The sequence below is a fragment of the Typopeltis vanoorti genome, chromosome 3, assembly GCF_054136105.1.
Source record: "Typopeltis vanoorti isolate ZY-2024b chromosome 3, IOZ_Tvanoo_1.0, whole genome shotgun sequence".
In the NCBI taxonomy this organism is placed as follows: domain Eukaryota; kingdom Metazoa; phylum Arthropoda; class Arachnida; order Uropygi; family Thelyphonidae; genus Typopeltis; species Typopeltis vanoorti.
The window spans coordinates 91,660,972-91,688,691 of record NC_143551.1 but is presented as its reverse complement, the minus strand read 5'-3'; the positions used below and the strand labels follow the sequence as shown (position 1 = coordinate 91,688,691).

At 36.4% G+C, this 27,720-nt stretch overlaps 1 protein-coding gene across 8 annotated transcripts in view; it reads right to left on the bottom strand.

Annotated features, from left to right (window-relative positions):
- The window catches only part of LOC150108382 (uncharacterized), a 195,873-nt gene that overhangs the window by 18,288 nt on the left and 149,865 nt on the right, over positions 1 to 27,720 (bottom strand). For 5 of the 8 annotated variants that reach the window (XM_090415783.1, XM_090415786.1, XM_090415787.1 and 2 more), the window contains one exon: positions 5,290 to 5,346. In XM_090415783.1, coding sequence (XP_090271909.1) covers positions 5,290 to 5,326 — 37 coding nt within the window. In that variant the 5' untranslated portion in view covers positions 5,327 to 5,346. Of the gene's footprint in view, positions 1 to 5,289; positions 5,347 to 21,091; positions 21,514 to 27,720 lie in introns of those variants that run through there. The other 3 variants (XM_090415789.1, XM_090415791.1, XM_090415782.1) reach the window with 2 other exon arrangements.

Below are 27,720 nucleotides of genomic sequence, written 5' to 3'. Positions count from 1 at the left end.
AACGTTTGTGTAAAAAAAAAAATAAAATAAAAAATAAAACTTCTGTTGGCCCAACAAAAGTGACACGGGAATAAAACCACGAGATAGTGATGCTATGTCCTGGACAAAAAAAGAATTCTAAATAATATGACGGATAATAACAGTAGTCTTAATATGCACTCCCCACTGCTCAGTGTCGAATGGTTTATTTTTAGTTGCCGAAGACGCTACGCTACCTGCTCTTACTGTTCACATCTTTTTAGGTTCAGTGCGGTGTAGGTATTAGCGTAGGAAAATCGGCCAATTGCTACTTTTTTTTTTTTAGTTGTAGTTTCGGAATCTTTTTAAAATGTTAAATTAGCAATAAAGGAGTTTGTAAAAAAAAAAAAAAAAAATACGAAATTCAATCAGCAGTGTTAATCGCCACGAGGAACTCGCATTTCTTCTGTCAGGCAATCGAGTTCTCCACTGCCAAGTAATAACTGCATGTTGAATACTTCTAAATAAACGTGGAAATATTCAGTGTGAGTGATGAGAATGGGAAAACGTTCTATGGACCATTTATTCCTTCAAGCTTTCCTTTTGTTTACCGTCGATTTCTTCCACCTATTTATCTCTCCCAATTCAATTCCACCCCCTTTTTTTTAAATATTTTCCTTTGTTCGTTTCGCCAGTGTAATTTCCTCCTCCGTAGCGATGTTCAAGCCATCTGTAAGCACCTATCAAGACAAACCCAACAGTTCCCAGCACATAAAGACCGACTCTAAGGAGATAATCAACATTATCTACAAATGATTGTCTCTATTCCGATCTTTTGCAAACAATGGAAGACATAAAACGTGTGGGATATTAGCGCCCTCTATAATGATTATATCTTTCCGGAGCGTAACGAAGAATAATAGCAAGGACCTACCTATTTGCTGAGGTACTGATGGCCATTTGTGAATCTAATTACTATCATTTGCCTTCGGAAAAGAGCATTAGTTGGGTCAAGGCCACACACACAGAAAATTAAATTTACCAGCCTAATTGAAGCGGTGGAGAAACCCCCCCCCCCTTATCTCACCCCCATCCCCCTAAGGCAGAGACACGAAAATTTCCATTTCTTCAGTCATCCCTGGATAAGTACTTTTTAAGATCATTACCTTAAAAATTGCGCGAGGCTATAATTCAGTTCCAAAAAGATAATTAGGTAGCTAAATAAGTTCTTAACCCTTCGCTTGGACCGAAAAAGTTGCCGAGGCCTTTGAAGAAAACACTTCCTTTCAATTACAGAAGTGCTTTTAATGTTAGCATAAAGCGTTTGACTCTTAAAAGGAAAGTTTCCTTTAAGAAATCGCCGTTATTACAAAGAACATTAAAGGGTTGCGCTTTTATAAAGTGACTGATCAATCAATTCGTGTGGTTTTGCTTAAAATGTACGGAAGCAATTTAAGTTTTTAAAAACAAAACAAAACATGGAAGAGCTCTGAGATAACTCATCTTTCATCGGAAGTTGTTGTGGACATTTTCTTTACTAAACTAAAAGCATTATATCCCACCCACCCACCCACACAAACACAACACAAACTTATCAACGAACTCTTCCTGAAAACCATTTCCCAGTTTAGGCTTAACTTAAGCCTAACAGATGCTACAATAAGCTATAAAATAGTGAAGAAACCATTTCTAGGTTTTGTTAAGATTTTAAACGTTTAAATCATAGGAAGTTTTTGTTGACCTTTTCTTTGCTAAATTAAAATCATTGCATCCTCTATTCACACAGCCAATACACTGACTTTTATTGGCGAATTCATCAAAAGCACTTCAAAGTTTAGGCTTAAGTTAAGCCTAACAGATATCGCAATAAGCTATTTAACTAAAAATTATTATTATTATTATTATTACGTGACACCTCCATGGAGTCCAAGGACTCATCTAGAAGTAGAGTACGGAGAGCGCTCTATTCTACTTCGCTAAATACATCTCACCCTCTCCACTAATATTTAATTCTCCTCCTCCTACTATTACACTACTATCAACGCCATCTATTGCCCATCATCGCCAACAACAACAGTACTTTTTGTCTGTAAATTGCGTGTGTCTTGAAGGCCGATTTGTCTGTGCGCGGGATGAAAAAACCCGAGTTTCCGGGAGAGAAAACCCTGCAACCTCCGCATGAGATCGGCTAACTCACCTTCAACTGAAAAAGCTCATATAAGGATCCCCTAGTAACGAGGAGAATCGAACCCACGTCGTTTCCAATCGAAGAGCACAATGTTCCGTTTCGCTGTTCTTCCAGTTACGCTACGGAAGCAACTTAAACTCTCCAACATACAGAAAAATTGAAGTAGAATAAACCATATCTAGGTTCTATTAAGACTTTAGGTGTTTAAATCACCAAAGAAGAGGTCAAGTTTTTGACCTCTTCTTTGGTAAACTAAAAACATCGTATCCTCCATTCACACGCTGACTTTTATGGCGAACTCATGAAAGCCATCTCAACGTTTAGGCTTAAGTTAAGCCTAACAGATACCACAATAAGCTGTGATACCGCAAATTAAAGTAAAAAGAAATCATTCCTACGTTTTAAATAAGATTTTATGCATTTACTATTTAAAAGAGAATTCGGTACTGTTCTTCAAATAATCCTTTTGTTTTCACAGTGCGGTTTTTATTCAAAAACATTAAGAGGACAAAAAAAAATATATCATTACGCTGTTTTTCTTTGTACTAAAGGTCTTAAAATTAAAAACAAAAAAAAAAAAAGGAGGGATATTACGACCGTAGACTGTTACATGTCTCGGAAGCTTTTCTCGGTGAGAGAGAGAGAGAGAGAGAGAGAGAGAGAGAAAGCGAGCCCATCTCTTAAGAGATTTGCCCATCTTTTCTACTGAGTTCTTAGAGGGTTTTACTTACAATTCCGTCTTTTAATGAAAGAAAGATAAAAACACGCCGCTCTGTGCAGGGAAAAAAAAAGTAGCGGACTTAATGTTCGCCTTCGACTAATTGCATCAATAATTACAATGGGGCCAGTCAATAGCACGTGAGAATAAATTAGGCGGGCCTGAAATTAATAAGAAAAGTTTCCATTAAGTCTTTGGTTTCTTCAGCAGTTTGGTTAAGAAAAAAATAGTGAGAGGGGGGGAAGGAGGAAGTCGGCGAAAAAAAGAAAAAAGCCAGCTGGTCTCGTGTTCGTCCAATGCAATGTTGTGGAATATTCCACAGACAAAAAAAAAAAAAAAAAAAAAAAAAAAAAAAAACATGTAGAACGGTTGGGCTTTGAGAACACTAAAAATTTCCTACTTGAGACAATTTTTAGTGTTCTCAAACAATCGCAGTAGGAAGAGTGATACTAAGTTGACACGTCTGTCATTGATGCCCACTTTTATTTTCTATCCGTTACTGGATATTTGGTATGAATGTCATCTCTAAGTGTGAAAAGTTCTTTACTAAACGTAGTAAATAGAAATTTATCAGTGGGCTATTTGCGGTTAAGTCAGTGGTTCCCAATCTGTGCAATTTATGTTTATTATATTTCAAACAGCTACGGAGTTTGTGTCCTAAAAGGACACAAACTAGCTATTTAATAAATAAACGGAACTGTCAGGTATTTCATTTTGCCTAGGGACAGCGTGAAAAAAAATTACTGGGCGCCTGAAACGACAAAATATGGGAATCTCTGAGCAGAGCAAAGCAACTAAAGTAAGTGAAGCAACAGCTATTTACAGACACAATTCACTGCGTGTGTTCTTCTGGCCGCTTTGTTTGTTCTATGGGATGAAAAAACTGACTTTCCGGGAGCGAAACAACTCTTCCACCTCCGTATGAGACCGGATAACTCACCCTTCAATTAAAAGTCTTTATAAAAGGTTCTTCGCATCCTAGACGAGAGTTCAAATCTCGTCTAGGATGAGTGAAACAGAGCATCCCTTTCTTTAATACTTAAATGACTGCTAACATTTTTTAACATGACTGCTAATTTGCCACTCGGAATTTGGGCATTTCAAATAATTAAGTGAATCAAACGACCTGCAAAATAACTGAGCACTTCAAGGGAGAGTTTACCTCGGACGAAGTGCTCGCTTGATTGAAAAAAAAAAAAAAAAAGCATAAATTATTATTTTTAAAGTAATCTGTCGGAGAAAAACTCAAATTCGGAAGATAAAATGCTGATTATTGTAAACAGAAAAAGAACTAGAAATCCCAAAGCAAATGTAATGTAAGAGGAAAGTAAAGCCAAAACAAGAAATGGCGAATACGAAATATAAAAACGGAAAACAGTTCACGTGTTATCTTTGAGTGTGTTGCAGTTTAATATTATCTTCAGAAAGTGGGAATGTTTACAGCTAGAAAGTCTCAAAAAAATCCAATTAAAAGGAAAATTGATCGTTTTTTATGTAAAAATGAAAAGGATGAATACCAACAACGCAAAAAAACCCACTACAAACCATCCAATATTGAAATTATCAACATCCTGATTCATATAATCTTTAGGGAAAAAAATCAGTTATTCTTAGAAACTTCATAAATGTCTATAATTATGCTCGAACACATAAAAACAGATGTTTATTAAATATTTGCAATGAAGACAATATCCATTGTCTTAATATGATGTTATATATATAACTAAATCTTGTCTTGCAATGTGACCCGCATCCCTTGCCTGTATCTTCACGGTGATGTTTTTTTTTTTTCTCTCTCGCCAAACAGAAGAACCAGCCGTAAGACAACGTGCTGATTATTTCATATTAAATATTTTTAATGTATTTTTTAAAATTACGTTTTCTTCAATAGAACTTCTGTACTAAGGTTCTAACATAAATCTCGATACATTCCCGAATACTTTCCCATGACGTTAAGTGGCCCACTAAAGACTGCTTCATAGGTTTAATTACCTGAAATGTGCTAAATCTCAATGGGAATTTAACAGATTACATAACCATTAAAGTGAGAAAATGTGTTCTTTTTTTATCATAAATTTAACCATTGTTTACGCTAACGTAAACAATGGTTAAATTTACAGTCATTTTTTTTAGCCTTTAGCGGTCTGGAATGCAAAAATATGATCCTGTCTTTCTGCTGTACTAGTTGATGACGATATTATCACACTGAAGAAAAAAAAAAATAAACAAAAACTGAAGAACATACTGAAAGTAGTCTTATTGAAGCATGTATTCGTATATCTGTAAGTACGTCTTTGAAGGAAATGGTCGACTTAGCTACGGTTACATTTTTATTTGGAAAACAGACCAGATAAAGACAAGTTACTTACATACGCTGCATACATGTTAATATTATAACTAAAAATGAACTAACACTTGTAATTACCTTCGTGATCTTGATCCGCTAGCACCCGAACCTCCATATCGTGTAATGGTCAACAGTCTAAAAGGAAAAAAAAAAAAAGTAAAAATACTTTTTATTGCAAATCTAACAAAACAAAAAAAAAGTAAATAACATCAATAACAATAGACTTGAAAGGGGGAAAAAATTCGAATAGAAAAAGATGCAGATCGTTGTAGTGTTCTAAAACAATATATATATATATATATATATATATATATATATATATATATATATATAAAAGATCATCGCCTCTTCTGTGTCAACAAAGAGGGGTGGTACAACTGTTGATGGAACAGCTGCTGGTGATCGGCAGATGACGGGAAAATAATGAAATATTAAAGCGTCCCCAACCTTGACAAAACCGCTGGTATTCACTGCTAGTGTGGACAAAGAAAAAGAAAAGCAATGAATGTACTGGAATCTTTTCAAAATGAAAACAATAACTGGTGTGTTAATCAACTGTGTATCGATGAACGTTTCAAACCAAGCTTTCGGCTATTGCTCATTAGCTATGCATATTTCGATGAGGTTTAAGTGTGCTCGCACAAGCAAGCTCAGTTATAATAATGAAAATGGCAGACTAATTGAAGGTTTTTGATTCATTTAAAATCATATCTAAGTAAGAGTACTAGTGCTTTGGGTATACAATTTACTTGCAAAATACAACAATGAAACACTAACAAACTTGATTATTTGAATCTACCATTGTTGTCTAAAGCTTGACGTCAAGGAGTCTGTTGTTAGTTGAAGAGTGAAAGCGTCAAGTCAGCACGTGCTACTTTACGATAGACAAATTCTCTTGGTAAAAATGATAGAAATGGCTTAGGTACTTACTTGAGGATGTTATTAGAAATAACTTTTAAATAATATAGTTTAATGTATAATAATAATACTCCGCGGTAATTACAGGATCCTCTAAGGCCCAAATCTGCTAAGCTTTCTAAACCATAATTTTAAGATTAAAAAAAAAACAAAAAAACTTTTGGTGTACGAATTGCGTGCGTTGTACAGGCTTGTTTGTGGATGAAAAACCTTGTGTTTCTGGGAGGGAAACCCTCCGTATGAAACCCAGCTAGCTCACCTTCAACTGAAAAGTCCTTATAATGGTTCTTTGCGTCCTTGAAGAAATTCGAACCCAGATCTTTTTCAACCAAACGCTTCGTCAAAATCGAATGAGCCTACGAAGTTTATCGAATATAACTTCCTTTTTTACTTAAACAGATCGGAGTATTTAATCGTAGTATTTGTTTATGAAAATAAGGCTTGAAGTTGGGTAATAAGATCCAATGAAAAATAGCACTAAAAATAAAAATCAAAGACTTCATTTCATAAAATGTATTTCATATCCGTCAAGTAATATGACGCAATGTTACTCAAGTTATTTGCTTATTCACTTAGATTTGCGTTATATCTTAGATGCAGTTTGCGATTTTACATCCATCTATTTTTCAGCTATTCCCCATTGCCAAATAAATAAATAAATAAAACTGGCTTATATATTTTTAAATTAATCGTGCAATCAATAAGTTATTTTTAGATTGGCTTCTCATTTGCAAGCCATTCAAGTTCGTAAGATACTTCAAAAATTATTTTATTTTTTATTTTTTTAGAAGGATGAAGAGGCCATCAAAGGATGCTCGACTAAGGAGAGATGGGAAAGATTTGCGTTTCCAACATCCTGTAATTATTTTTATGATTTTTTTTAATATAAGTATTTACTTAGGATAATACGCGTGGGTTTAGCGGTGGACTTATTTTTTGTTTGCTGAGATTTAAGATTTTTATAATCAAATAAGCAAAAGTAGACAGAAAAAAAAAATATTCTCTTTAATCTGGCTAATCAGATTAGCCATAAAAATGTTAATAAAGCAATTGCATTATATTAAAGAGTGGGATAGGGGGAAAACTTGTATTAAAGTTAACGAATTAGAATTCGCGTAGACATAATATCATAAAAGAACAGGCAAATATAGGGGTAAGAAAAATAACGAGGTCGTCTTTTCGTAGGGCCATTGTTAGAATGTGAGGGGGGGGGACCAAATAGCATGGATCCTTGAAGAACGAAGAGGTAATGACTCAAAATACAACTAAGATGAATGAATACGTTCTTGATAGAACATGACATCAAAAGATTCAACAAGACCTGCTGGCATCTGGAAACGTTATAAGTAACTAGTTGCTAAAATTTTCCAATATTTTAAAACCACGTGATTTTTTATTCTCTGAATAGAAAAAGCCCAGTTCTAATCCGATCTAAGAGAGAAATAAGATTTAAAATGGGATTAACAACTGATGGTTAGTTAGCTGGCTTCGTACGGAGATAGGGCTTATTAGCTTCCCAAATAATTCCTTCTGGAAACTCTGGTTCCCCCCCCCCCCCTTTTTCTCACAAACAAGAACACCAGTGTCGGAAGACACACGCGGTAAGTGAGATAGTGGATTGTTTTTTTTCATTCATTCTTTATGAATGAATAAATAAAGATTTGGATTTCGTGTTCAATACTAGTCAGCTCGGATTACACAAAACTAATGGATTATGAAGGATACTTTTTTCTTTTTTTCATTATCTGATCTCTGTACAACCGATACCACTTAATCAGTGTAAGTTAAATGCTTGAAGCATACACATTAGATCGCCTAACAGAAACCAAATCATTTCCCGGTTATTCTGAGAGCACATCTGCAAGAAACCAGCGCCATCCGCCATGTAATTAATGCCCTGTTTCGAGAAAGGTTCTAATGCCGTTCGCAACGCATACTTACAATTGTGAATTGTGTTGTTAGTGTGTCTTATCTTCATCCATTTTCACTGCCGCCTATTTTCTTACTTAAGAATCAACGAATGTGCACTTCCTCCCGCGATCTTAAGCACACGTGGCACCGTGATAAGTAGCACATGGCCTCACCACATGCTAAAGTGTTTTAAGAGGCCCTTATTTTTACTCATTCTCGGGCATTCCTTCGCAGTCAAGGACCTTTGTTCTGTAACACAAATGTACAACCTCTCTCTCTCTCTCTCTCTCTCTCATATCAAAGAGAGAGAGAGAGAGAGAGAGAGAAGATTTCCCTGCAAATGTACACACAATAATGAATAAAAATGATCTCTCTGAAGCATTTATTACAAAAGAAAACTGAGTGACTTATAGAACTCGCATCTTACAGCGATTTCAACTGATGACGTCATCTGCAAATGTCAACACATATTGACATTGGCGGGTTTTGAAGAATGTCTGACGAATTCTACAAATCATTCTATGCATTCTATACTCTGTTCATTATTGAGAGAGGTGCAGAGCTTCGATTCAGCTTATATTAGATAAATGGAAGTCTGGGTAGCGGTTATAGCGATTCTGCATTTAACTCGGATCGAAACTATTACAAATTTGAATTCAAGATTTAACAAAGATAACCTGCTTTTTTTATGTTATCTTTAGGATAACAATAGGAGCACCTTTGGTGGCTGATGCTTGAATTACAACTCTTTCGACATGTTGGAACTTGTTTGTTTGTTTGTTTCATTTTTTTTTTAAATGAAGCTTCGCCGGTAGTAAATCTTTCATTTTTTATCCTAAACCTAGAGATTAGTTGTGAACACCGATGTCAGTAATATGCTGAAAAATAATTACACATTCCAATGACGATGCTGAGAAAAAAGTGCCGAGACAGTTCAGTGGGTTGCTCAATATACGCCGAAAGTTCCGACTGTGTCTTGACTTCTACCCCGCCCCCTATCAAATAGATTATTCCTTGCAATCCTGACAGTGAAATTACTCTAAAAAGAAGGTAGAGTCTGATAATCCAAATGCCACTTCAATCCTCCAGTAAGCACAGTAGTGTTCCCACCGACCGATAAAAATCATCGAACCACCTAAAGATCTTCCCAAACGTTGGATGCCACAGTAGGATTCGAATCCACACCCCGTTGTTTATTTACTGGCCATTCATAACCTCAACCTCGACGAAATGGCTGAATTTATCTGCGTTGTAAGGTTCCACGCATGCGCTACTGATCCCCCCCCCCCATTTTCGATTCCGTATTCTTCGGCTTTTTTCTTCAGAAATGAGTGCGGAGATGTCCCGTCACGCCTCCAAAATGAAAACGTTCCATCCCAGTGATTGCAGTGACAAGTGACAACGTGTCTACAACGCACGAGCGCATTTCAACAACCCCCCCCCCCCACCCGCGCGCCTGCAACCTCCCTGTCCCAATGTATATGTGCGTACATCTGTTGCACGTGCTTCGACACTGATTGCGTAGCACGTCTGGAGAAGCAATCAAGAAGCGAAGAAGGAAGTCCCTTTTTTTTTTTTTCACTATTTACATTTTTTTTTTTTTAATGCTACGTTATGACCTCTTACAGACAGAGATTAACGGAGAGTCGTATCAATATAAATAGTCCCGAGGATAGAGTTTGAATAATGATCTTCACAAACCAACCATAATCCTTTTCTCCACCCCCACTGGGTTCTTTTGGACATGCTCTGTTTTCTGTTTTCGCCATCACTCCGTATTAGACTGAGTCATGACATTAATATTTCCGTTTGTAAAGAATATTTTTCGTTTCTGGAATGAAGAGGTTATTCTCTGCCTCCTGCACTTGTCACCAGCATTTAACAAAGTGCATTCGTAAATTAAAACACTTCTGAAATTATATTTTCAAAGAAAGAAATACCACTGCTCAGGAATTTTCTCATTTATTTCAGTAAATACTACTACTTGAATTCCCCCCCCCCCCCTATGGTTGAAAGCGCGAGATGTGTGCGTGTGTTTTATGTTTCTTTTCTTTCTTATTTTAACTTTCTCTCTTCTAACAAAACCGTTTGTCACAAATACGCGGCTCGTGCATATGAGCACGCGGTCTGTTTATTTAGCTGACAGAAAGCATTGTTTAGATTTTTAATGGTGTTGGGGTAACAGTAACTTTTACTTTTCAGTGAATGTGATGTGTGTGTAAAGAAATGCACAAAGTCACGAGACAGGAAACCGACATGAAATTAGTTTCGCTCGTGCTTTGAGTAAGAAATAATGAAGTGACGTCATTTGCATGCGCAGTTTGAATTAATTTATGACTTTTTCTGATCCAATGAAAGAATCCAAAGAGCTTATAAATTTCTTTATCAATCTTTTCTATTTGTAATGCGTTTTCGTAAACTACGGCAGACATTTTTCTGAATATAAATATGAATAACAGCAGGATTCTAATTGTTTTGAAGGAGAGAGAGAGAGAGAGAAGGAAAGACAAAATACACTTGTCATTCTATTTCCGAGTTTTCGTTTTCAATCCGTTTTATTTGCTATCCCACATGCAATCCAATGTAATTATTCACCAATTTTGTATGGTTAATGTACCAATCAAATCCCACACTGCTTAAGCGTATTGTTTTTTTTTTATGACCGCCATCCTTCCAAACGACTCATCAGAGCATAATTTTATGGCATCCCTAAGTCGGTAAACACGAACAGAGCGGCACTTGTTTGATATGTGCTCGGTGACTGATTCCGGTAATAACCTGCATACCGCTATTGCACGCTATGGGGGGCTAGTGCTAACCTCAATTTTTACTACATCAGGAAATCCGTTCTATAACTAGCACGCGCGCATACACGTACAATCACTGGATGCATATTTTTGCTTTTTTTTTTTTTTTTTTTGATTGGCAGTATGTGCGTGCACGAAGCTCAGACAACATCGAGACAGGTTTGGATGGGAGAACTGCTGAGACCGCAGATGGGGAGTAAACAGAAAAGCTGGGGAGGGGGGGGGATAAAATAAAAGACAGAGATGGAGAAGCTAGAGGTAGATCAAATAAAGACCACGTTGATTTTTTTGAAAGCGATTTTTTCCACACGCAAAATGTGGAGAAAAAAAAAATTGTGACTTACATTTGCAAATTTTTCGCATTTTGCGAAGGTGCAAAATTTGTGTGTTGCGAATCAGAACTCTGTAGTTTGCAGTTCCTTAAGTGATACCACTAACCAGAAAGAGTACAGCCAGTCATGAGACACCCCCCCCCCCCCCACACACACACACATTCGTGTTTCCGCTGCCAGCAGCAGCGACAACACCCTTGGATTTAAAAAAAAAAAAAAAAAAAAAAAAAAAAAAATCAAATTCCGTCTGAGATGCGAGAAATATTTCTGACTTTTTGGAAACTTCGGATGATTCTTTTTAAAAAAATAGACAAACTAGTTGGAGAAAACAGACTACAGTATTTATAGGCACTTGCCTGGTTCAGTGTATGTGTGTGACTGGACTGGCTGGTTTTCGGGAGAACAAATCTCTGTACTGTCATATGACACCTGGAATGCCATTTAGGATGAAGCAAATTTTATCAGGGCTTTTCGACTGAAGGTGAGTTAGTCGGTCTCATATAGAAGAAGGGTTTTCTCTCTAGAAAACTCGAGATTTACATCGCGCCAAGGCAAATACTATAGAAGAAAACAACATTTAAGAGACAAAATACACTGTTCTTATACGCTTCGGTCGTAACTGCAACCAATCCAAATCTTTCGTTTAATTTCCGATATCGAGTTTATCAGTTTTATCATGCTCTATTACGCATTCCTGACTTCTATTTTAGCACAATGAACACACAACACCTAATCTTATCCTGAATTTCAAGTATATAAACTTAGGTATTACATCACAGGATACCCTATGGTGTAATAGTTAGCCTTATACCATCGGTCCCCTCAGTTCTTCCCCGGAAGTGCTTGATACCAACATTGAAAGAGGATCGGATGGTTGTTCCTCCAATGGATAACATGCATCCTTCAATCTATGTTTCTTCATTGAATGAAGAATGTTTCTTCATTCAATGACGTAGCACATTGAATCGGTTGATTCAATGTGCTACGTCAGTGTTTCTCAACTTTCAGATTGAAATTAATAAAATAAAATAAGTATATTTCGTTGTAAATGTTCATCTTATTTGAATTTAGATGTACACGTCAACAAAAAAATAGGCTTTATTTTTAATAGAACAAAATTGATTCATATAATTACAGCAGTGATTGCAGCGAATTTTCGCAAACTACGAAGCAGTTATCACAATTTGAGTAGGAGAATTCATACACAATTGATTGAGAAATATATACATTTAAAATAATTACTTTTTTCTTAATAATGATTCCATGCGTTAATGATGCATAGCCGAAAATTGCCACGTACCTCCTGAAGACCTTTCGCGTACCCACCCGGGGAGATACGCGTACCACACTTTGAAAACACACTGTGCTACGTTATTATCCTGAGTCTGCATCCGGACATAAGATTTCTTCTAGAAGCACTGGTTAGGACTATCCAGCTTTGTTTGTTTATTTTTGCGAGAATTAAACCCCAAGGATAAAAATCCTACAGCTTATCAAATAATATAGTCCCTAAAAACATGTAAAAATTTCATCCATTTTTGGGGGGGGGGTCATAAAGCAACCCCTGCTGGGAGGATTGCCTTCCGAGATGACAGAACTACATTTCAATGTAGTTCTGTCATCTCGGATTTCAGATTCTTTCGTTGGCTTGCAAACAAATATTATTTCGAGTACCATATGGAACATACAAGTATGAAATGCACATCTGGAGCAGCCTTTTGTCACCAAATGAATAAAAGCAATTCTCTATAATAATAATAATAATAAATTAAAAAAAAAACGTGTGAATGTGGTTCATGTAAAATCATAAAAATACGAGCAAATGGGTTAATTCTGCACTTAACATTAAAATCTCTCTTTTTCCAATTATTTGATTCCTCTTGCTAACGATATCTGAGAAGACTCCGATCGGATCACGAAGCATATTGTGAAGTGAGTGAGTACGGTTTCTTCGAAAACGTCGATGTTTTCGTTAATATACGCAATTAACAGACATAATCCCCATAGCCTTAGTTGCCTAAACCACAATTTTAAACAACCACCACAAGTGTATATTTGAAAGCAACAAATCGTAATTTGCGAGTCCGACATCACGCTATCATAGACCCAAATCCACTTACGATGACATCGACATACTTGCAACCGTGCATAATACGATTTCAATTTGTGGCATAGCAGAATAACTATAAAATCCTGGATTGGAGAAAATTGTACGATTAATGTGCTGCAAAATGTAGAATTAATTTAGCACAGATTTGTATGATTCAGGTTTACTTCATTTTTATGGCATAAGTATGTAAACGGAGTATAAAATGCACATTGTTTATGTCTTATCATAAACAATAAGAGATAAAACATAAACAATGTCTACCCATTGTTTATGTCTTTTCTTTAAGTATCTTGTAGCATCCTTATAGCAGTTAATATATATACATACAAGGTGATCAAAATTAAAGTATCCCTGTTTAAGGTTTTGTGAAGCGTATTCCAGCGACTCAAATACTGCAAAACTTTGCAGGGATACATTGTGCTTCGCGGAAGCGACATCTGAGAAAATAAAAGTAGTTCCAAAAATTCCGTCAGGGACGTTGTAAACACCAAATGCATGAATTTACATATCATGCAACTTCGCAGGTGCCGGGAGGGTTTAAAAACATGGACGATTTTTCTCTTCATTCTGGTTGTTAATACAGTGATGGTACTAACCTTTCTCCAACGTGCTTTACTCGTGAAGCTGTACTACGTAAACAATTGTTGCTGCATTCCACGAAATTCGTGGAGTGCAGCAACAATTATCGACGAGGTCCACTATCGCCATGTGCTCCGCGACGAATGATTAGTATCGTTTGAAGAAACCGAATCGTTGGGAGTTAGACCTGGCAGAGATTGCAAAGCAATCAGTTCACAAGTGAATAAAGTGGCTATTGCCATTGTAGAGCAGACCATGGATAACAGCGTTGGTTCCTTCAAGTGGCGTGCTGTATCAAGACAGACAGATATGCCTTACACAACTGTCTGGAAAATGCTAAGGACTTTGAAAGTCGATTGATGTTCTCTTTAACATTCCTTGCTCGAGTGGATTTGAACGCTGCTTGGCCCTGGACGATTTTGTGAGTCGATGAGGTGCATTTTCCCTGAACGGAGTTGTGAGTACCCACTGCCGGATATAGGCTACGAAAAAACTGCAATCCAACAAATTCCTTTGCATTCACCCAGAGTTACCGTCTGGTGCGAGTCTACAGTTCGTTTATCATTGGACCATCCTTCTATTAGAACATTCGCCATTCAGGTCCTGTGACCTGCTCAGTTACTGTCTGGAGGTATCGCGATATGATCAACAATTATGTTGTGACATAGCTAGAGCAGCGCCTGTGCATGAATTCAATCATTTTCATGGAGGATGCCCCCCCCCCCTCACATACACACATTGGTCAATCTGTACAGGAGGTTCTTCGAGAACATTTCACGAAATCCAGAGTGATCAGCCGTGCGTTTCCCACTGCATGGCCGCCTCGTTCACCTGATCTAACTCCTTGTGACTTCTCGCTCTGCAAATTTCTCAAAGACAGGGTTTATCGAGATCGTCCTGATAACTTGCCAGCACTAAAAGACAACATATCGCAGCATGTGCGCATGCAACATCAGTTCTAACCAGCTGCGTTCTGCTACTGAACACACTGCGCAAAGGATGCAGCAGTTTGTGGCATACTGGGAAGGGTACTACATGGAAAAATTACTGCCATGAACATTCGGTACATCATACAGAGCCTCTTGTGGTGAATTTTGGAACTATATTTTCTCCGATATCGCTTTGCATGACGCCAGGTGTATTCCTGCAAAGTTTCGCAGACTTTGGATCACTGAATAGTGTACCACAAGGCCTTAAACAGGGATAATTTAATTATGTCACCATGAACAGCATTCCTTTCATTCTGGAGAATGCAACTGCAACACTTTACAAAAAAAAAAAAAAAAACATGTAATGTACCTCTCAACAAAATGGCTGTATCTGTTTAGGACGGATGTGACATCATACTTCAATGTTTCCATGGCAACAACAATTTCTATTTAGGATTGCCAAATGACAGACCGTAGCTTAGTGGTTAGATCCTTACTTCCAACCTTCAACTTATGGATTGAAGATGGCGACCACACACACACACACACACACACACACACACACACACACACACACACACACTTTCTACAGGTAAGAACGTCGCATTATAAGAATAAAGAATGAATACAGTTTAAAATCACAGAATCTCTGCAAAATATTCATTCTTTTAAAATTAAAAAAAAAGTAAAGAAAACTAGCAGATGATTTTTTTAGCAGGATACGCGCGCCGAAACTCTCGTATGAGTATATTTCTTTGTATTTTTGAACTATATAGTCGTGATTTCCTTTAATACTCAAAGTACTCCTATTACTGTCTTAAAGCCTGTCAGTCTTCTCTTTCCGATCTTACGCTTTAAGTCAATCTAAAAAGAAGAATATAAAAAACGCCACCCACGACTATATAATTCTGTGAGGTTTCTACGTAAAGCACTGAAATTATCGGTGTTATTTCCCAATTAAATGTAATGATTTCGCTTGTTACTCATGTACTGTTCAAACATTAGTTATCATCAAACAATCGTTAGGTGTCACTGCAGTCGATATCATGACAGGTACTTGCGACCCAGATATTGACGATGGGAAGTAGGGGGTCTGGAATTTTCTCAACATGCGCAATTAATTACAAAATCGATAGATTACAGGTGAAGTTTTGCGTTCTACAATCCTCAACTAAGGTACCAAATATAAATTAACGAATTTTTTGTTTGTTTGTTTCCATTATTTCCTAAAAGTCGCTTCTTTTTTTCTATTTTTTTTTTCACTATTTTCTTCAATTTCCTTCATTCTTTAAAAGACGTAGAGCAAGAAACTAATTATGAGTTCGATAAGCCATGATGTAAATTAAGTTGATTTAAAGTAAACGAGGTTTAGTTTAAAGTCATCTTAAAAACGAGCAAATAGGGATAAAAAAGGAGTAGACAGATATTTTTCTCCGGTTGTTTACTCGTTGTTTTGCTTGATCAACATTTATAAAAGAGAAGCCGGCAAAAAGGAGGTCTCTCTTGCATGATTTATTTTTATAAACTACAAAAAAGGGCTAACAAATAAGCTTGAAACAGTGGAGCAGTTAAGGAAAGTCGGGGAAAAAATTCTCCTTAGTGAAATTGCAATTTTATCGTTCTATTAAAGAGTAGTAGTTGTTGTAGTACTTAATTATTTCCAACTTTCCGCTTGAATGAGTCTTTCTTTCTTTGTCTCTAACCATTAGCCACTTACGATAATAATGTGCTATAGGTTTACGATCTTTGTTCGGCGAAACGATCTTAAGTATTATATATATATTAGCATAGAAACATTACACTACTCATCTCCAACATCACGTGAACACTTTTTTTTTTATTTTATTACTTTTTTTAACAATCTCATCCATGAAAACTTCAAAACGTATAGCACCTATATCAGTAGTGTGATCGGATCAAGGATAATATATAATGTAGGAACCCCACTTTGTGAACTAAACTTGGTTATTATTATTATTATTATTATTATTATTATTAGTCATTTCAGGCTTCCGACAAGCAGGATGATTGTCTTACATCGGGCAATGAAAATCGTTTACCTTAGTAGAACATTTTTATTGTAAGTCTATAGTACGATAGTACCCTGGATGAGCTCCGGAATTTTTTTATCATTTTTATTAAATTAATTTTTTGTTTTATTTATTTTTTTTGCACGGAAACCAAATATGGAACTTCAAGTCACATGACGTCTGTAGCAAGAGGGGCGTTGTTCTCTCATAATGACAATAAAATTCACCTCCCACCTAAACACAATCATAAACATCTATTCAAACATTACAACAAACCTATCTTGAACACCCTACAGCGTACTCTGAGGGATATTTGTAGTCGTTTTATATCTGCTGCAGTACGTCTTCTTGAACAGTATAAATAATAAAATCCTCGGCTGAAACTATCTTTTTTTTAGGTAACCCCACCCCACCCCAAACCTATAGTGCATTAGTACGGCGAATGAGATAAGGATTTTTCATTTTATTAATTTTTAAAAAATATTTTTGTTATTTTTTTACATCATCCGGGATCTCCTAACCTTCATGAACAATCATATCCAAGAGGAGATCTGAACCCATAATCTGTCGTTTAAACACTCGGTCAACCAAACCGGCAATTCAAATCTCATTACTTACACAGCAATCATCTTCGGTAACAATATCAACTCATTAAGGATTTTATTTTAGTTATTTTTTTTAATAAACCACCCCAAATAGTCTTTTTTGTGTAACGTTAATTCACCACGCAGAGAAATATACAGCGTTTTTTTTTTTTAATGTTTTAATTAAATGTGTACAAACATCTCTGGAATGAGCTCTATTCATGACATGCAGGAAGGAAATAGTTGAATAACGAAAAATTAAAAATCAAATAAGTTAGAGTTACCGAAATATTAATAAGCAAGAAAATGACTGTAGCAATAGGAACATTGCACTACTCATAAAATACACGGGGAAAAAATGCGTTTCGGGGGAAAAAAATTCTTGTATAGTGATCCCATTAATTATTCCAGCAATTGAACACTTAAGAGTACTACGCACTGTACACATAATTTTATTTTTCCTAATTTAGCCATTAAAATTATGTAAGTAAAACGACGCAATAAATCTTTAATAGTGTCATAAAAAATAATTGCATTAAATTCCATCAAACCATGGAGGAATTATTATTTATCATTTGGAATCGTTTGGCCAATAAAATAGAATTATAGCGGAAAAGAATCTTTGTACCAGCAAGCTCACTTAAAATGTTTACATAAAATAGGTTATGTAAAATATTGTTTAGGATTGGCTTTTCAACTGGTGATTATAGCATTGTTATTCGCGAAATCTACCTTAAAGTCTATGAGAAATGTACATTCGAAAAACAGCTATGACACTGTTTATAATTGAATTTTAAATTGTGGTTATATATATCCATTGTTATTGAAATGTACCATGATAATGAATTTTCAATTGTTGATATTTCGATTGTTATCGTGAAATGAAATCTATCAGGTTGTTTATGAAAAATTTACACCATTAAAAAAAAAGTAAGATCAGAATATAAGCAACACGCAAGAGATCTGTCGGCTGGAAGGACATTCAACACTCTAGGACTCAAGTATAAGTAGTTATTACACGTACGTATTTGCTACTTCTTCCTCGTATAGCAGTCCTCAGAGGAAACACATCAAAAGATATTTCCTTTTCTCCATCAGAACTTCATTCCTAGACACGAAGTATTAGACAAGGAAGAAGGGAAGATTATATTAAGAAGATAATCCAAATAGCCAATAGTACGGTGTCAGGTAGATACCAATCCTCTTAGCTGCTTCAGAAGCCCTTCGTCAATGTATGGGTATTTGTACCTTTATGTGCGCTTTCTCTTGAGCCGTGCGAAGTGCGATAAACAGGGTCGAAGTGGACATTCGCTACTGCAGAATACCAAAAATAAGCTTTTAATCTACGTTGACTGTTTTAATGCTGTCGTTTGGTTATGGCGAGTGGTGTTACGTGGCGCGTGTCAATAATCTGGGCAAGATTTATACGTTTAATAGATGATACATGGCATTGGCTTGCCGGGTCTGTTTTCTAGTGCGTATTTAAAAGGAATAAATCGACTTTGGAGTTTCGATTCAAAATACTACGTTGTCATTGTTGGAGCAATGGCGGTTGTCATGACGACCGCTGGTTACTTCTTATTTTCAAGTGAACCGTAAGCTGAATAATGTTATTCCTGTAAATCAAAATCTCTCTCTGTGTCGGGGTAAGTGTGTGTGTGTGGGGGGGGGGGGGTTACTACCAATGCGTATTTTAGTTTTGTGCCTACTTGATTAATGTATGTAGCAAGCCTCAGGGAACTCATTGATCTCATGTTCAACGACTAATATCTACAGCGGTAATGGAATTCACAAATCGACACTACTTGGACTTTCTAATTAAGTTACGTTCCAATGCATCCCTGTAAACAACTCCTAAATTGTATCAGTCTGTACGTTCTTCTTCTCGTATTCGAAAAATGACTTCCATTACAAAGTTGCCAGGAGGAACGAACACCCACCAGTCACTGGTGGGTGTTCCATTTGGAATGTCCCTTTTACTGAAGCATATTTGTGAAAATTCGTAATTTATCTGTCAATATCGTGTGTTCTGAGAATGGGTCATCTATCTTACGAGTGTGTAAAAACTTCCGATGCCTTGTTTCGTAAAGATTTATAAAGTTCATCCTATTACAACCGGAATTTATACTGGAATCACGTTTTCCAATCCAATGATCTATCACTGCGAACCATTTATAGTTTTCTATAAATGGTTCAAAAATCTATACATTAAACGAACATTCTATTTTCTGATCTTTGGTGATAACACTAAAAATAATCGTGAGAATGGTACTGAATATTAGAATGCACACTCATGGGCGTTCTATTTATGTAGATAAATCAAATGCGCATGCGTCTTTCCAGTTCCCCATGTTTATTGGTTCTCGTACAATGAAAGAGGATAACCAAGACGTTAATGGACAACATTTCATTCCTTTGACATTGTTATCAATCACCGTGTGGTTGAAACAACTTGCAAACAGGTGGAAAGGCTCAAATAAACAACGTAGAGGACTTCTATTAAAAGGTGTTCTTTTACATCATGACAATGCTCCAGCTCATTCCGCCAATGCAACCATTGAAACATTTGAAATACTTCCACGCCTATCCTCAAATCGAAACCTTACCTTGCGTTGACGGCCCTCTAAATGATTAAATAAATTAATAAAAACAATCACAAGTGTTGCATACTTGGCCACAGAAATCATTCACCTCCAACACCACTAAGAAGCATGCGATCTTTAATAAATGTTTGGAAAAAGCAAGGGGAACTATGAAACAATAATACTATAACAACACCAAACATGGTTTTTATGCTACGTCAGCATTCACTAAACAAAGTAGATCTTCATCTGACAACAAAAAATTTCACATTCAACCATGCTATGCGGGATTTCTACAGAGAAAGAGTCATTGTCCTCGGTGGAAATAAGGAAGCTTTATCCACTGCTTACATGTAAATGACAGTAACAATAGCATTGCTCCTAATCTGGATCAAGATTAATGCATGCTGCCCTTATTAAATTGATTAATATAGAAACAAAGGTTAATCTACCCATTGCGTTACGTCTAACGACAACAAAAAAATTTCAACAATAAGAACATATGATCAAACAAGCATATTATGAAACAGCACTTCACAAATATGTTGCAGCGTTTGGTAGGATTTTCAGAGTAAGTCTGAAATATTCAGCGTAGTTCAGTTTTTCCTAATGTTCATACTGGGGATAATTTCAGTCACTAAGAAAACGACAAAGTATAATAAGATAAATACGGTTTTATTCGTTCGCTATGAAATATTTTTTAAGATAAAAATTAAAGTTTTTAAAAAACATGCAAAATAAAGTATCGTAAAATGAGACAATAGGGGTCCACTAATTGGCAATTGTATGTGCGTGTGCGTGTGTCTGAGAGAGAGAGAGAGAGAGAGAGAGAGAGAGAATATAAAATTCGACCCAGTTATCGACATCAATCCTTTATTATGGCGTTCTATTACATCCACCCAACTACAGGTATAAAGAACATAAAAAATGAATGTAGCTTATTCAATCAGTTCTCCCCTCCCCTAAAAAAAAAACGAAACATAAGCTTCCCCTTTTGTACACGCGAATTTCCCTAACAAAAAGGTATCTATTCCACCGTGTATCGATTTTGCACTAATGATCTCATAGAGGGCGCTACAATACAGAGATTATGCTTACCAAGTTAGCGAATTCCACAGATATGAACTGGCGAAGGCTGCCGCATTAAACAATACTTGTGTTATACGAAATGCACGTGGATTTGATGAGTTTCACTCGAGGGCACTCCTGAGTCTCCAGAACACTCTCAATTGACACATCTTCCTTTAATGAATCATTGGCTCATCCCTCTCAACCCTCGGCGAAAAACAAAGATAACCGTGAACGCACATTGCAAAAGGAAACCTCGAGAATGAGAGAAAGTAACAGAAATCTTCGCTGTCTCCAGTAGATCAGACGCCCTTGGTCACTATCGTCTTCCATGAGCGCATCATACACACAATCCTCGCGCCCAGCTACGACGAAACGGCTCGACGGAGAACGTCACGTGACGACGAACACACACCACAGGCCACGACCCGCCATCAACAGCCATGATGGAGAGCTCAAATTACCCACCCACATCGTACTGCTTCTGCGCGCGCCGCACGTCACGGAACCCGGTCACCGTCACATGACTGCTACGAAAGTTTCTCTCCGTCTCTCCCTCCCCCTGGCACATTGCCAATGCCAAGTATCGATCAGAGATGGAGGATCGGGACTCCGAAATGCGCGAGACCGAAGCGACCGCCAAATTAAAGCTGTACGCACAGCTACGAAACAAAATGTTGGAATAGCCAACGTTATTTTGAAAAGTAACTAAGTCTGAAGACGCCGTTAACCCTGCCTTACCCTCCCTGGGTTCATGGTCGCATCTGAAGAATGTTGGTTCTGCTCTTCCTCAATTGGATGCATCAATCTTGGTTAATTTACCATATTCGCAAGCCAAGCTACAGTCTGCTAACGTAATGCATTCCTAATGCCAGATGGTTTGTTTTAGTTCTGCTACTTCCTGCTGTCTAATGTAGATGGAGAACTTCTCCTTGAAACAGATCTATGACATCTTAAATTTTATCCAGAAGTATAAATCAGTGGAACCGTTTATAAATTCAAAAGTTTCATCACAATTTTAATTTAAAATTTTCTGCCTGTTCCTCGAAGATTCTTCATTTGGTTTCGTACGAAAGTTTTGGTTCCAATTTATCTGTTTCTAATGCAAAAAAAAAAAAAAAAAAAGTCTTTTTCGCTACAAACTACTTCAGTAGAATTTTTCTTCGGATCCAGTTACATCTTGTACTTAATAAATATTTATTATCCTGAATAGGAATCAAGTTCTAAATTCGAAACGAACCTGATAGTGATAGACTAAGCTTAGAACAGTAAACAATAATTATCCCTGGCAAAAGAAATATGCTAACCTGAACTATGTGCAGGTTCAAATGAAAATGTCAAAAGAAACAAACAGAATAATGTTTTCTTCCCAAAATCTAGCAGCGAATTGAAACTAATATTAACGAGAAAATATTGAAGAGAGTGCACAGTAAATTACGCTTAGGAATGTGTAGCAGCTCGTGCTTTTAAATTAACAGAGACGAAGGGAGAGATCACCCAACCGAATACCTGTATCTAAGACTTGTTGGCCATTGGAATGTCGTAAAGCAATTCTATGAATAAGTGCTTATATATCTGAGAAATGCATTCCATTCTTACACATAACTGAGAAAGGCTTCAGCTAGGAGAGTTAAAAGCATGAAAAGTATGCGTTTAAAACTGCCTTACTGCTTTTCAATGAGCACCAGTGGCTGTTGAAAACACGTGAATGGAAGCCGGTGGATTCTAGTCATTGTTCGAGTGTTTGGGAGACACGACGCCCACAAGGGCGAACTATTCATTGGTTACATGTTAGACGCAATTGAAAATAAAATCATTAATAATGATCATAAAAATGGGTTCCGCGACCATGTTAGTTCTCATCCACCAGCACTTGGTTGTTGTTTTTTGAGCTTTCTCCTCTGTTGAAGGCGATGTTAGTTTTTCTATGACAACAGTGTCTTGTATTGAAGGATGGTTATAAATTTTAGCGGTCTCCACCCCTTCCTTTATTTTTTTAAACAATAATCCACGAAAACAGTCTATAAGGTTCGTGTTTGTTCACAAATAGTTCGAAATGTGGATTTAAATCACTTTGTACTGTCAACAAATACTCGAGTACCGAACGTATTTCGACAATAAGGTTGTCTTTCTTGTGCGTGGTTGGCAGATATCCAGAGAAAATAACACGTCTTAGAAATTAATTGTGTGTGTGCTTGTCGTGTTCTGAGAAAGAAGTGTTTCATCACTTTTTTTTTCTTTTTCTTAAAAAGAAAAAAAAAAAAAAAAAAAAAAAAATACACGCTCGCGCGTGTATGCGTATGTGTTGCATTTTTGGCAAGATATGAACGTTCACTGTTTTTTTAAGTCAGTAGTCCCATCAATTATTTCCGGTTTCAAACAGCGAACTTTATCTGTCTTCCCAATTGTAAACAGGATTTTAAATTCATAATAGCAAATAAAAAGGTCGAAGGTTAAATCGGATGGATAGAAATTTTTCTTACGGAACGCGAGTAAAAATTTCGAGGGTGACACCTACTTATTTTGACTATCTTTTTTGATTTATTATATTTTACATTTGGATTAGTTACTGTTTATTAAGATGCGTCGCTCAATCCTCAGTGCAAACTATAGAATCGAATGTGACTGTTGTTAGCTGTCCAACGAATGAATGCAAATGATGTAGCCTATCGAGCAGACTGCATCCAATCAAATATGCTGCAGTCAAAGTAATTAATAATATTCTCTGAATCTCTAGCAGCCCTCATTATTCGATCTAGTCACTAGCTTAGCAACATAAATCGATTTATGCAGTTTATTCCAATCGTTGTAGTCGATTCTAAAGCTATGCTAACTTGTGTCATTATAAACAACCACAAAGAAAAAACCACAACGTATCGAAGCCATTCTTTCCATTAGGATTTTCGGGCATGTAACCGAAAAAAAAAGTATAATATAGGTCATTTCCCTTTAAATCATGTCCGACACTTGAATTTCGCCACCACCCAAAGTAACTTTCTTCTTTTATAGACAGATTTATCCTACTTAAGTGTTTCAAACAGCTGTATTTGAGTAAACCAATTTCAATTTCCGGTTTGACTTCAAGTTAGACTTCCGGTTTAACATCCAGTTAAACTTGATGGGAAATGGCTGTTTTTTCTTCTTCTTTCTTCCCCCCCCCCTCCCATATTATTCCTTCAGTGCTTCTTTAACGAAGTTCAATAGATGTCACTGTTTAGTTCCACGTCTCGTCTTTGCCTTCCTCTGAGACATTAAATGAAATCTTGGGATAAAAGCCAGAGATGCCAAGGGCGCTGTAAAGGAGAAAAACAGACTAGCTTTCGTATACATGTACAGTTATAACTCTAATAAAATAGAGACTTCAGGAGGGTTTTGAAGATACGATAAAAACAATTAGGCATTTTATTTACAACGAAAATTGGGCCTGTAAAGCACTATCAAACTCATTATTATCCTGATTAGCCACTCATCCTGGAATAAACAAGCGCTAAGTATCATACTCAATGGGGGAAAAACTAATAAAAATCAGCTAGACAGCTACACCCGTAAGGGAAAATACTTAATAAGTTTAGATTGCTTTAACTACACCAATATCATCTTTGATAAGGAAGAACGAAAGCAATTAGACTGGTTACAAAAATGCGAATGATTTGTTAATGACAGTGATACGCGAGCAATAAAAAAGCAACTTTTTAAGTCATTTAAAAACTATCCAAGATAAGTTTGTCTGTGCAGTAAACATCCTTTAATTTCTAATATTCCCCTCTTAAATCAGCGAAAGGAATTCTAAGCATGGGAATAAGGAAAAAATTATGTGGTTTTTTTTTGTTTTTTTTAGCTATTTTCTTTACTTCGTCTTTCGTGCTTTCGTTTCTCCACTTTGAAGTCTCCTCAGTGTTATGTTGCCCACATGTAATTGAACATACCGCACGCGCATAAACAAGCTACAGGCTCATTACGCGATCTGTTCATGCAAAGAATCGCTGTTTCAAGTCGAAAATAGTAAGAAATTATTTTCACTAGAAGAAAATACTTGAAAGAAAACAGATAAATGTCCTGGGTGGAGGAGAAATTAATTATTATTAACTGGAAGATTAACATTAATGAGCGGATTCAATAATGCTAATGTTCCATGTAGAAAGTGGAGAGTTTTTTGTTTTTTTAAATTCAACTTGGTAATAATATATTGAATAACCGCAACAAAAAAAACTATTTATATTTTAAAAATGCATATTAAATATTATAAAATACGGAACAGAAAAGAGATAAATAATAAGAAATAAGGTGACAGTTTATAGGTGGCTTTTCAGCTACGATAAGAAATTCAATTTATCTTCTCTGGTCCAGAGGGCGTTACTTTTCTTTGTTGAAGGCTACATTTCCTTGTTCTTTGAGCAATAGTTAGCTATTAACTTTCCTAAATTAGTTCCATCGGGTTTTTTTGTCCCCCAGAACAGGCAAACCGGCATGCGTGACGTCCTATGTCTCTATGACATCTACAGATGTCCTATGAACAGGCCAACCGGTCCCGTGAACACACGCATCTACAGACATAGGACACACCGGGAGGCACAGGGCAAACCACCTTATCATCGAGTTACGGTCGCGAAGTCAAAGAATACTTGGAAAGGTTGTGGGCACTTAAGTTAGGACCACTGATAGGAATAGGGAATTAGTTCCATATGAGGCGTCGCTCCCAATCGGTGATTGATGAATTTGGATTCTGCGCGTTTTAGATCAAAGCTACAGTGATACCTTTAAGTAGCAACTAAGAGGAAGTTGTACATTCTGTGTTTTATCTGATCAGCGTAGAATAAATACCAGTGACTTCGTGGCCTGTTGTGAATGTGTGATTACAGGCGCAAGAAGCAATGTCTACGATGAATGCGGTAATCTCTCTCTCTCTCTCTCTCTCTGTGTGTGTGTGTGTGTGTGTGTGTGTGTGTGTGTGTGTGTGTGTGTGTGTGTGTGTGTGTGTGTGTGTGTGTGTGACAGATCAGAAATGCGTGCTTCAAGTTATCTGGTGGTATTGCCGAAAAAATGTTTCAATCTTAGTTGAGGATAAACAAAAAATTGAATCCCAACCTTCATTGGCTGATGGAGTACTCTTTTGCCTTGTAGAGGGAAATCACAATGAAATATGGTATGTGTAGGTATGCAGAAGATGATGAGGATGCATAAGCAGATGGTATTAGACCACAGCAATTACCTGACAGATCACAGTTTCAAACTCACTAATTTTCCTCAGAGAACAGGGGATAGAAATCCTAAATAGGCATTTCATTATCTTGTTTCGCTGTTTGATTCACTTATTTTTATCCATGCTGAGTCAGTCAGTTTTAGGCTGTGGTTAAAAGGTTCTCCGAGTTTCCAACATATTTTTTTAAAATATACAACCGACATTTAACATATTTTGATAATATATTACACATGATTTTTTTTTCACTAAAATGATCACACTTCAAAACAAAAATTGAAATCAAACTCAAATAGGGTGTATGCGTACAATGGACAATAACGAATCTAATAAGTCCTTACATTTGGCAAAACTTATCTCATATAAATGTTATTCTCTATCAATTTCATGAAATACAATATATAGCATCATACAAATGAATGCCCGATTAGAAAAATATGATTGAAAACAGACCGAAACTGAAATTGATTGTAAACAGACCCAATGTAAGAACACATACAATTCGTTACAGACTAAAGAATCCATTGATGTCTCATGGCTTTGGCGATGACACAGGCTTGCAAAATTCGCGTCATGAAAAGCTGCCTGGAACTATTAATTGTTTCTGATTTATTTTTTACTGCTGATTTCAAATATCTCTTCCATTTTTCTGTATCACGTAAGGATTTTTCACAAAATGGATCTCAATATTATAGTAAAATAGCTTTAAAATGCATTATATTAAGTAAAATAACAGTATTTAAAATCTTCCGTAAACATTTTTGGAATGAAAGTATTGGAAAAAAAATTTTAATTTAAGTAATTAAAGATTAATCTTTAGTAAATACTTTATATTTCCTTGTGGTGTCTTTTTCTACGATTTTTGCAAAAGTTCAAAGCTTCTTTTTGAACTTTTTCAATGAAATTCTTTTCCAGGGTCGTCTCTGTGCAACATCCAGCAATAGTCCGCCATCATGTTGACATTCCACCTGCGCTGATACCTTCTTTCCATCTCCTTGATGTCTTGGTGGAATCGCTCTCCTTGCTCTTCGCTGACAGTTCCCAGATTCGCAGGAAAGTAGTGTAAATGAGAGTTGAGAAAGTGCACTTTTAAGCTCATGGAGCATCCCAAATCCTTGAATTTCTGTAGCATGTCTTCCATAATCATTTTAAAGTTGGGGTCCTTGTGATTTCCTAAACATTTGGTCACCACCTCTTTCAAAGCTTTCCATGCTTCTTTTTCAACAGTTGCCATTTTTTCTTCAAACAGTTTATCCTTCATAAGTTTCCTGATGTCCGGACCGATAAAAATACCTTCTTTCAATTTTGCTGTAGATAATCCCGGAAATTTTGCACAGATGTATTTAAAACACTCTCCTTCTTTCGACAAAGCCTTGACAAATTGTTTCATCAATCCCAGCTTTATGTGAAGCGGGGATAAAAGGATTTTTCCTCGAGCAACCAACCAAAGTTTTGTGTAACA